Source organism: Schistosoma haematobium, chromosome 4, assembly GCF_000699445.3.
Source record: "Schistosoma haematobium chromosome 4, whole genome shotgun sequence".
Classification (NCBI taxonomy): Eukaryota; Metazoa; Platyhelminthes; class Trematoda; order Strigeidida; family Schistosomatidae; genus Schistosoma; species Schistosoma haematobium.
The window spans coordinates 10,016,619-10,028,399 of record NC_067199.1 but is presented as its reverse complement, the minus strand read 5'-3'; the positions used below and the strand labels follow the sequence as shown (position 1 = coordinate 10,028,399).

General features: G+C 28.0%; 2 protein-coding genes across 2 annotated transcripts; one reads left to right on the top strand and one right to left on the bottom strand.

Annotated features, from left to right (window-relative positions):
* Nucleotides 1–204: 204 nt before the first annotated feature.
* On the top strand, nt 205–2,701 carry MS3_00007346 (uncharacterized protein). The gene has a single exon (XM_051215609.1). It carries the CDS (start codon nt 353–355, stop codon nt 1,919–1,921), a length of 1,569 nt encoding a protein of 522 aa, XP_051066140.1. The 5' UTR covers nt 205–352; the 3' UTR covers nt 1,922–2,701.
* Nucleotides 2,702–7,927: 5,226 nt separating this feature from the next.
* Nucleotides 7,928–10,817, bottom strand: MS3_00007345 (uncharacterized protein; the record flags this gene model as incomplete). The annotated part of the gene is made up of 1 exon (XM_035730094.2): nt 7,928–10,817. One exon carries the CDS (start codon nt 10,815–10,817, stop codon nt 9,138–9,140), a length of 1,680 nt encoding a protein of 559 aa, XP_035589261.1. The 3' UTR covers nt 7,928–9,137.
* Nucleotides 10,818–11,781: the final 964 nt, after the last annotated feature.

Below are 11,781 nucleotides of genomic sequence, written 5' to 3'. Positions count from 1 at the left end.
ACCTTAAATCATAAGCTTTTTTAAACAAAGATAGATAGTGGTTAGTAGTGTAATCCAGAATTCGCGTTTCGTCCTGTTTGTTCATTTTTTTTAAATATTTCAACCAATCAGCTTCTTACAATCTGACAAGTAATTTGATTGGTTAAAAATTCTTATAATCGATTCAAACATATATATATATATATATCTTCATTTGGTGAACATTTTAAATTCTTAATTTCTCTTCTCACAATGTTATTTATAATTGATAGAAATTATTTTTAAATAATTTTTTCTTTTTTCTAATTATTCAATTAAAACAACTTTTGAAAGAAAAAAAAAACTAAATAAAATTCCTTTTTATACATATTCAATGTTCTCATTATTTATTCAACGGAATAATCATTTAAAACAATCTATTCATTTAATTATATTTTGTTTTTTTCTATATAAATTAACAGAAACAATATTACAATATGGTACACGTATTGAAATATATAAAATTATATGTTTATCATTAATCAATTCAACAAAATTACAACAAACTATTTGTTCCGGTGAAATAACTAATGATAATAATAATAATAGTATTATTATTAATAATGATTCTATAGAAAATCAATTATTATTATATCATGTACAAAGATTATCTGGATATTATTTATTAATTTATCGTATTTTATTAAATTTACCAGCTACAATAGCATGTTTTATTTATGGTATTTATTCTAATAAATATGGTTATAAAATTTCAATGTTAATACCATGTTTAGGTGCAATTATTGCATGTACATTATTTTCTATTAGTTTATTGTTAATGAATAATAATTTAATAAATTATTCAATTATATTTATATTAATTGGTGGATTTATATATGGTATATGTGGTAAAAGTAGTGCAATAACAATGGGTGCTAATAGTTATATAACTAATTTAACTCATATCAATAATCGTACATCTATGCTTGGTCGTTTATTAGGTATTAATTGTCTTGGTTTATCTATTGGTACATTATTACTTGGTATATTTTTAACATTTTTCAATTATTCTGATTCAATTATATTTTGTACAATTAATAATTTACTCATTGTTTTAATTTTATTATTTTTGGTTATTGATTCAAATACTAATGAAAATATACCAATATTAAATGATCATTCTTCATTAATACAATATAATGATCATGAAAAATCAATATATTGTACTAATTCAATGAAACTATCCGATAATCATCATCATCATCATAAAAACTCATCCTATGGATTTATTCAATTAATCATTGAACAATTTTATCAATCTTATCAATTTTTATTTCAAAAAAATTCTAATGAAAAACATCAATTATTATTAATTTTATTATTTACTGTATTATTTAATCAAATGACAAAATCTGGTGAACAAGATATTATTTTATTATATTTACGTAATGAACCAACATTATGGACTAGTCAATTATATAGTTATTATTTAACATGTTATTATGGTTGTATGTTTATACATTTAACTTTTATTTTACCAATAATTGAACAAAAATTTTCATTACATGATACAACATTTATTATTATTGGTTTATTATTAAAAATAATACGTTTATTATTATTTAGTATAACAAAACATAAAGAATGGTTATTTTTTGGTGTAATAATTGGTTCAGCAGCTGGTTATATTACATCAGCAACACGTTCTATAATAAGTAAATTAATATATAAAACAGAAATTGGTGCATCATTTGCATTAATATCAATATTTGAAACGATAGCAAATTTATTTGGTGGTTTATTATTTACTCTTATTTATAATTATACAATAACTATGATGTCATCATTTATTTTTATATTAGATGCATTTTTACATGGATTAATATTGATTTTATTTATATGGTTACGTTTTAAATTGATTTTATTTGAGAATAATTTAAATATTGAACAAAATGATCAATAATATTGAAAATAAGACAATAATATATAAAAGAACAATGAAAACAAGAAAGAGAGAGAAATGTAAAATGAAGACAATAAAACAATAGATTCATTTGGTATTGTTTATTTAAATGTTTCTTTTATAATTTGTGACCTGTGTACTCTGTTAATGTATAATGTAATGATATAGCCAATTAGAAAATAGTGAATTATCGATTGGACCAATGATGCATAAAATCCGTACGAGCAATCTAGAGTGTAGTGTGTGCTACTTATATTGACATAAGTAGTATGTGATGTTAGTTGTGAACAGAAGGTCTGAAAGCAGAGAGACAAGAGAATCGAATAGTAAAGAATGGAAACAGGATACAATTTGTATGAGAATGCAAGAACAATGAAGTTTGAGTCATTTTGTGACAATTGGTGAACATTTTGTAAATTAAGCATTTACTTTATGATTGTTAGATTTTATTAACAAGTCCTGTAATTTTGTGTCAAATACATTCGATTGTTCCCCATCGGTGTTCTTGTTCACTACATAGAGTACTTATCAGTTCTGCTTCCCACTTAGCCTAGCCTGTTAAGTTCAGAACACTAATCTCAGTCTCTGCAATATGAATCATTTATTTCAAACATACTGGGTTTATATACCAATCACACACATCCCATCGTACCATAAAATAGGAAACAACATTTGTACAAGATTTAGCCGAATGTGGCTGTGAATGAGGGAGGTAGTAATTAATAGACAGACCATACTTCAAGAATAGTAAATCGTATAATAATAGTTCATAGGTCAAAATAAGGCTCATAATGAGAGGGACATGAATATGAATAGTTTAGTTATTTAATAATTATACGATAAAAATGTACACGTAGTATTGGTTCATAAATGGGTCCCAAAAGTTACCATTCATTGTTTTCATCGGTATATAACACTTCCCATTGACGTTTAGAACTGTAATTGATTAATGTCTTATTGGTATATGTGCATCCTGTACGAATTACCGTGATATTGTCTTAATTCACAAGGATTCTAAGCAGAAATGGATGTTGGCTAGTAGTGGAATCCAGGATGCATGTTTTATCCTATCGATGCTATAAAGGAAAAGGATGTCAGTGATTTTATTTCACTGACAGACTGTGATAAACTACTCCAGATTTTCAAAAATTTACAAGTAAAGTAATTCATATACAGACAAGATTTATAATGAGACAATTTCATTGATGATAAGGAGTTGGGGAAGTTATAACTAGGTGTTTCTTGATTGTATTCGTGGGTCTAAGAGATAGTTTATTAAGTATTTTAAAGAAAAAGATTAGATCTAGTTGAAATCTCTGCTTTCACATATTATCCAGCTTATTGCTTCTGGATTTGTATTCTAATGTATAATCACTCCCAAGAATGGTATTCCATCCAGATTGGTTGATGAAGCTCCTTCTGATGAAGCTTACATAGGCTCTTCTGGAATGGATTCCATGTTTTCAATCTTCACAAACGCACTGCGAGGATATGATTTTGTGGTGAACCGCAACCCTCCAGTTCTTTGCTTGTATCGTAAGGAGAGCAAGTAAAGGACATTTTGAGGTTTGCTTATCCTGGATAAGTATAGTCTATATCCGTACCAAATAACACACTCAATTTCATCCCAGTATTCCTTGGTATACACACAGGCATACCTATCCTGTGAGCAAGTATAATTTACATGCACACCGGTAACACACAGATTTTATCTCGTGCACCCCATAGGTATATTCACCCACTTGGGATGGTAGACGTTCACCACTCCCTTGGAAACGTATTTTCTAGAATGACTGTCTCTTACACATTACATGCATATCATTCAGACCATGGCTACCGTCTCAGTACTTCCTGAAACACAAATAAGCCTAAGCATTCCCGCAGTGGAGGTTGTTGGTCGCCTCTCGTTAGTATTTGCCACCAAATCTTTTTATTGTGACTTCAACCTGATAGACTAGGTGGTTGATTTTATTAGACAGAAATATTAGGCAGAAATATTTTAGCTAACATTTTCTTTGTATGGCACCACACTCACACCCTTCGCATATACTTATATACATGAATTACATAGACCCAAGGACTTCTGCAGTTCTTATACATAAGTAAAGATATCAGATGGACCGATGCCATTTGGTGAGCCTCGGATTAGAACCCGAGTTCATAAAGGATACAACAGAGTAGGTGATCAGTCTGGTCTCCGTCGACCGCCTAAGTTGGCTAGCAAAGTTTCCCCTACTATCCAGCAACGTCGGATTTTGCTGCCACTCCCAAGAATTTGAAATGTAATTCATATCTGAACGGATTCCAACTTAATTTTATCTTTTATGTGAACATTATACAGAATAAAATTGCAGCTTTCTAGAAATGGTTGGACACATACGTTATACATCGGATTATATGAGTCACTGTTATAAGATTACAAAGTATGCAACTCAGAGGTTGACAAGGCTTAGAAGACTGTTTAGTGATATATTCTGAGAAGGAAAAACAGGAGAAATATTTAATCAAACTTTCGTACAATATGTATGTGTACTATTGCAAATAAATCATTTATACTTATTTAAATCGACTTTCTCTTCTCATTGCATCAATGAAAAACATAAAAATGGCACTAAAGTTTCGCATAAAACTGATTTCTATCCAATGATTTTCACAAATATATTAAATCAAGTTGAAAGCTTTAAAGAGATTTTATGGCTTAGTTAAACAAGTAGACCAGTTAATTTCCAACTATGTCAATAATAAAAACAAGCATATATGTCAGTCATTATCCAACCGTACTAAAATGTATATATTTGGATTTTGTTGTTCTATACGAACTCATATTTGTATTGGTGATCGTTTCTATGTCATCTGTGATATTATTACTTGTACAAGATTTATTATTTATTGGTTATTCTAATGAGGAAATTGCTTTATTTAAAAAAATGTCATTTGAACTTATGTTATTTGTTTAAAAAGTGAGTTGAAGTTGAATTTACAAATCGTCAAAAGCTGAGAAGATTCGATTTCAATCAACTAGAGACTAATTTACATCGATCACTCAACCATATCTCATTTTCCATCATAGTGTACCTAGTCGTTTAAACATTTTAGTAGTCAGTATATAAAGAATACTTCAATTAATCTGTCAGTGAAAATGATGAATAAAGTACAATGAGAGAACTAGACTAAACAGTAATTAGTCTTGTTTATATCCCTGAACATTTTACAGATAATGAGTTACATCAATGTAGTTGCCTGAAATCGATAACTTTTGAATTACTGAAGTAAACAGTTGAAATCTTCTAAATCGATGAATTTCAATGAAAAAAGGAATATGAAACTTAAAAAAATAAGGGTGCATTACATGAAAAGACTTGATTAATAGACTGTTTTAATTAAGAATTTATCACAAAAGATTTTAATAATGTGAAAAAGACAAAATACAACAGTGTGTGCAACTGGATTCGATGAGTAATGCCGAAAAATATTGGTGAATTTAATTGCTTAAACGCAGTACATTTCAGCTTTTCGTATGGATTCAAACTAATGTATTAAATGGTATGCATAGTTACTGAATGTTTATGGATTGTGATTTAAGCTAGTTAAGTCATGAAGGTTAGTTTCTCTGCAACATGCAACTGAAGTAATCAATACCGTGTGATCGAGTAGTGTACGCGAAACATTGAAAGTATTCAAATTTTTTTGTGTGTTTGAATTCACTATCTTACAGATTATTAGATAAGTAAACAAAGAAATAGAAGTTTACGAATTAATAACGAAAACTGCTTAACTCATCATTAAATTATGAAGACTAGGGAAAACCAATGCGAGTGTACAGTGTTCGGTAATATTCAACTGTTAATTAAGATTAACAGTATAGGGTTGTGGCGATTATTAAGTTTTTGGTCGAGATCATGAACCGATCGATGTTAGACCACTTTGGAAAACCTGGAAGCATTGGACGGCCGTTTCGTCCTATTGCGGGACTCCTCAGAAGTGCGCATCCACGATCCCGCTCACGGGATTCCAACCCAGAATCTTCAGTCTCGCGCGCAAACGCTTAACCTCTCGGAGTTCTAATGAGAAGCCGTGACCGGTGGAGCTAATCCGTGTCGGGTAGAGAGAGGTATCTACATATCCACAATGGGAGATGGTCGCGCAATTTCGCGGACTGATTAAGGTCAGACATTACCACATTGAATGCTGACTCAGTGGTTTAAGGGTTAAGCGTTTGCGCGCGGGGTTGGAATCCCGCGAGCGGGATCGTGAATGCGCACTGCCGAGGAGTCCCACAATAGGACGAAACGGCCGTCCAATGCCTCCAGGTTTCCAATGGTTGTCTGACATCAATCAGTTCATGATCTCAACCAAAAAATTAATATTAAATCAGACAGCGAATGAGAAAGAATGAATAAGAATACTTTGAAGAAATTCCAAAAAGAATATTTCAGTAATATACAACACTACAAGTAGACAATACAATAAACAAAGAAGACACATTTTGGTGGAGTTTTGTTGTCTGAGCTGGATGGTTTGGTCGTGGAGAAGACATAATTTCGGTAGAACAACTTATCTGACTAATCAACATTTCAAACCAAAAAAAATAATTGAATATACCACCATAATTTTCATTTATATATCTTTTACTTCGTAATTATTTTCATAAATATCATCCATAGGGGTACGATGTTCAGTGTTACAATTATATATATTAAAGTACTAAAAATATATAAAATGCAGGTGAATACTCTCTTTCTGCACTGAATTTTATTATCAATCTTTATATTTATAACAAACTAATTAACCGTTAATAATCATAGTATTCGAAACTGGAGGTTTGTTTAATTCACATTTGAAAGATTGAACTTTGATCAATATAGGTATCATTACCAAGGTTTGATTTGATCATTTCAAATAAACTGAGCATTGGGTAAATTGTTATAAACAAAATTAATATATTTGCAATATCCTAATGAATAGGAAAATCAAATTTTTCAACGTTTTGTGGCTCAGTGTAAGTCAATTTTTCAGGGAATAAATAACCAAATCAAAATTAATTCAAGTTTAAATAGTACAAAGGAACAACACAAGAATATTATGTATGATCAATCAAAAAACAGATATGAACAAATCAATGCCATTTCGGCCAAGGTTTGAGTATGTAGGTTTTCGGTAGATGGATAGATTTAGAACTCCATTTAGATTTCTTCTTACTAAGTAATCTAAAAACAGTAGCTCACCATGTTCATTTTCATTCTCGTTTGTAAGTTTGATGTGCTACGAAAGTGTATTGGGCCGTCTCGAAAAACATATTAAATAAGTCTTTCCTTTTTTCATAAAAAAGTTATCATCTACGTATCTAAGCCGAATTCGTGGTTTTATGTCATTGGTGAAGATAATCCACTCTACCATAAGCAGGTTGACTATAATAGTTTTCGAAATTGGAGGTTTGTTAAATTTCAGTGGTTGAGATCATGGGTCAGTTAAAGCTAGACCAACATGGAAGCATTGAACAGCCGTGTCGTCCTAGTGCGAGACTCATCAGCACTGCACATAAACGATCACACCTCCCCCCGCCAAATTCGAACGCAGGACCCATCAGTTTGGCGTACGAGCGCTTAACCACTAGACCATTTGGTCGGTCATTATCTGATGGTGTCTAACGATGTCTAACTTCAACTAATCCACAAAATTGAACAACACATCCACCATTGTCTTCAATCAGTTACTATCTCACAACAGATCCAGTTGAACTCCACTAGTCACTGCTTCTCACTAGAACTCTATGAAATACCTCTTGAAGCCAGTCACTAATGAGCATATGTTGATTAATATCAGAGGGGGTATTTTGTGGATATTATAGTAATTTTAATAGTTGAGATCATGAGTCAATCAAAGTTAGACCACCACGTAAAACCTGGAAGTATTAGACGGCTGTTTCATCCTATTGTGAGACTCCTCAACAGTGCTCATTCACGATCCCACCCCCCGTGAGATTCAAATCCATTTAAAACACTAAACTTTGGTCAATAAAATATATTTTAATGTTTGAAATCATTCAAATATATCAGTATTACAGATTATACTATATGAATATAATTATAATTCACGAATTTTGTTTAAATTAATTAAGAATATTAAATCATACCAAAAATATTTTAATAATAACGACTCATCATTGATAAGACTTAAATATAAGTGTTTTATAAAATGTTATTTTATAATAATGAAAATAAGGAAAGTATCCTATTGTATTTTAATGAGAGCAAAAACGAAGATTAGTTGAGTTCTTACTCTCTTTAAGATAATAAATGGGATCTATGTGTATGAAACTTATTGTATTGTATGTGAAATAAAATGAAGATGTTGTTGTTTTGAAAGAAAAAAAGAGATAGAAAATGTCCATTAAAACAATACCATTTCTTAAGAAGTATACACTTGTACTAATAGTAAATCAATATTATATTAAGTAATATATAATTCGAAAAGAAAAAAAGCAAGAAAAACAAAGAGAAAAACAAAGAGAGAAGTAAAAAAAGTGCAGAATATAATACTTAATCATATTATGTTTAAGTATAATCAAGATTTTTGTTAATCATTATAAATATGATAAGTATTTGTACAGTTACTAAGTAACGTTTCAATGCTATTAGTTACAAGCATAATTGACAATGATGATAATGATGATGATGATGATGTTACAATCTATACATCATTGAATAATTCATCTGAAACAAAATTAATCAAATCATCACAACATAGAACAAAGTCACGTAGATCAGTTAGCGCCGGTACACGAAGAGATATCAATGATGATAAAAGTAATAGATCAAAACAATCAGTAATGAATAATAACAATTAAATATCATCATTAATGAATAGACGACAATATATTGTTAAGCCAATAGCTGACACAAATAACATTAGGAATTATTATCAAAATAATTATTATTCATATTCGGACAGTTATGAAAATGATCATAATGGTATAATAAATGATACAATAATAGGTAAAAAACGTCTTATCACTACATTACACCATGCTAATGACACAGATAATTATGTACCGAGGCTGAAGAAGATAGTTTTCCAGATAGATCATTTTCTATTATAGATGAAAAGAATCAGTTGAATAATTCAAATGGGTTGATTTCATCAGATCAAGAAAACGGTAAGAGGATGTTGATGATGATGATGTAATGTTATGTAATAAAAACAATTACATAATAATTTAATTTCTATTTAATTCATATTCAATTAATTTATATCTTAACCATATAAATATAATAATAACTGGTATATTTAATATCACATCAAATATAAATATAAATGATGAATAATATAATAAAGTCTTATTATATATAAATATAAATAAGAATCCACCAATAAAATTAGCTATAATTTCTATTATAGATATAATTGTCAAACTTATATTTAATTCATCATTATATATTACTAATTTACTTATTAATGATTTTGTACAAGTTGTTATATAACATGCTGGTGAACCAATTATAGCACTTAAAAAGATCAATATTTTATGATGTAATAAACTTAAAATTAATAAACGTATCATTTCAGTAAATAAACCAATAATAATTAATGTTGTATCACGTATAAGAAATTTATTCTCTATAATTGGTAATAATATAATTAATTGTATAAACATTAAACTATAATAACATGTTATGTAATATGCATATAATTCAGTATTCCATAATAAGTTTGATTGATTCATTAAATATAATAATGTTACATCTTGTTCACCAGATTTAGTTATTTGTTTTAATAATATTGTACCTAATAAGATTAATAAGTAAATATGCTTATTATTATTATCAGTAGTAGTAGTAGTACGTTTAGGGAATAGAAATTTATAAGAAGATTTTAATATAAATAAAGGTTTTAATAAGTAAGAAATTATATCTTGACAATATGTTTTATGTTCCTCGTGTGTATATGAGTTCGTATGGCTGGTATTATTATTGTTATTATTATTATTATTAGTATTAGCAGTAAGGTTATCATTCAAATCATTCTGTTCGACATGTTGTTCATCAGATGGATTAATCACTACTTCCACTGAATGTGTTGTTGTTGATGGTGATGATGATGATGAAGAAGAATTCAACAAAGATTTTTTAGAATTTTTCACCAAAAATAATAAAATGATTATGATTAATAGATTACCAATCATGACAAATATAATCATTTCAAAATAATTTAAAAATCGATAAAACATACCAAGTAATAATGCACCAATTGCTAAACCAAAAAAATTTACACCTAATAAACGTCCAATTATATTTGTACGTTTTTTTTTATTACTATATTGTGTTATATAACTATGAACACATAAATTTATTGCATTACTTTTTCCACATAATCCATATAGTGTACCACCAATTAAAATAAATATCATTGAATTTGTTATTAATTTTAAATTTGGTAATAAATTAATTATAAATAATATACATGATAGAATACATCCTAAACATGGTATAATCATAATATAATTTTGACTTATTCTATTCAATAATAAACCATAAATAAAACATATTAACATAGCTGGTATATTAGTTAAAAGACGATAAATTAATAAATACCATCCAGAAAGTTTTTGTATATTCATTTGTATAGTATATAAATTAGATTGAATAGATCTTATATAATTCATTTTATTCTGTATTTGTATCTCATTACTTGTATTCGAATGATCATTCATAATATTAGAAGTATTCATATTAACAAGTAAATCGTTATTGACTATTTCATATTGTTTATTATGATGATAATGATAATGAAATTGACATAATTGATCAAATGTTATATTTAATTGACTTATTATTATTTGACATACATTTTTATAAATATTAATACGATTACCATATTGTAATAAGGATTCGGACATTTTAAATATTAAAAAACAAAATATAACAAGATTGATTGAAATGGTTTGATGATGTTTTATCCAAAATTTTCTCATTTTTTTAAATTATTATTTTGTATTAATTCAAGCTGATGATTTTCTTCTTTTTTTTGTTTTTCTTTTTGTTTTAGAAAAATATTGAATAAATGATAAAACAATCAGAAACAAATAGGAAATATCTAATGAAAGGTGAATACATACAATTAATGTATGATGTAATCATTCTTTCACTATTTATAAGTTCTTTCTTATTTACACAAATCTATTGAATCATTCTAATTTATTTGTTGTAAATATCATGTTATCAGAAAGAAGTAAACATTTAGAATGATGCAATAAATAAATCAATAAAACATTGTAAATAAACAAATAAATAAATAAATAAATATAAACAGGGTGGATTGTTTACACATCGTTACACAATATATATTAATTCTGCTGAATTTTATTGGTGAATTTTGTCCACCACCACCACCACAACAACAACAACAACAAAAATGTATTTCCATAAGTGGAAAGCTATTCATTTTTAATTGTAACGAATTATGAAGTTATTTGTGAATTCAATTATGAAAGATTTTATTAGTGAAATTAACCATTGAATAAATATGAAATAAAAACTATGATATTTCATCAAATGAGATAGTTTGAACTTGTGTTGTGTGATTATAAACACTAAATTAATTCAAAGTGTAATATTCAATGAAATAGATATAAGTTTGTAAAAAAAAGCTTTGAGTAACCGAATCGAGATGAGACATCGATTTACAGTGGATGTATAGTAATGCTAACAGTAAATAAGGTTTATCTATATATTGGAAGACGGCTCAGTGTAATTTTTAACAGAATAGTAAATTCGGTAATCTTTCATAAGTATCTATCAAAACATATTATCAGAACATATTATCTTTATAATTAAATTAGGGGGAGATTAATATCAAGTCTC

Bases quoted from the DNA above. Each gene is read 5' to 3' on its own strand.
- MS3_00007346 (XM_051215609.1), top strand. From the start codon at position 353: ATGTTCTCATTATTTATTCAACGGAATAATCATTTAAAACAATCTATT.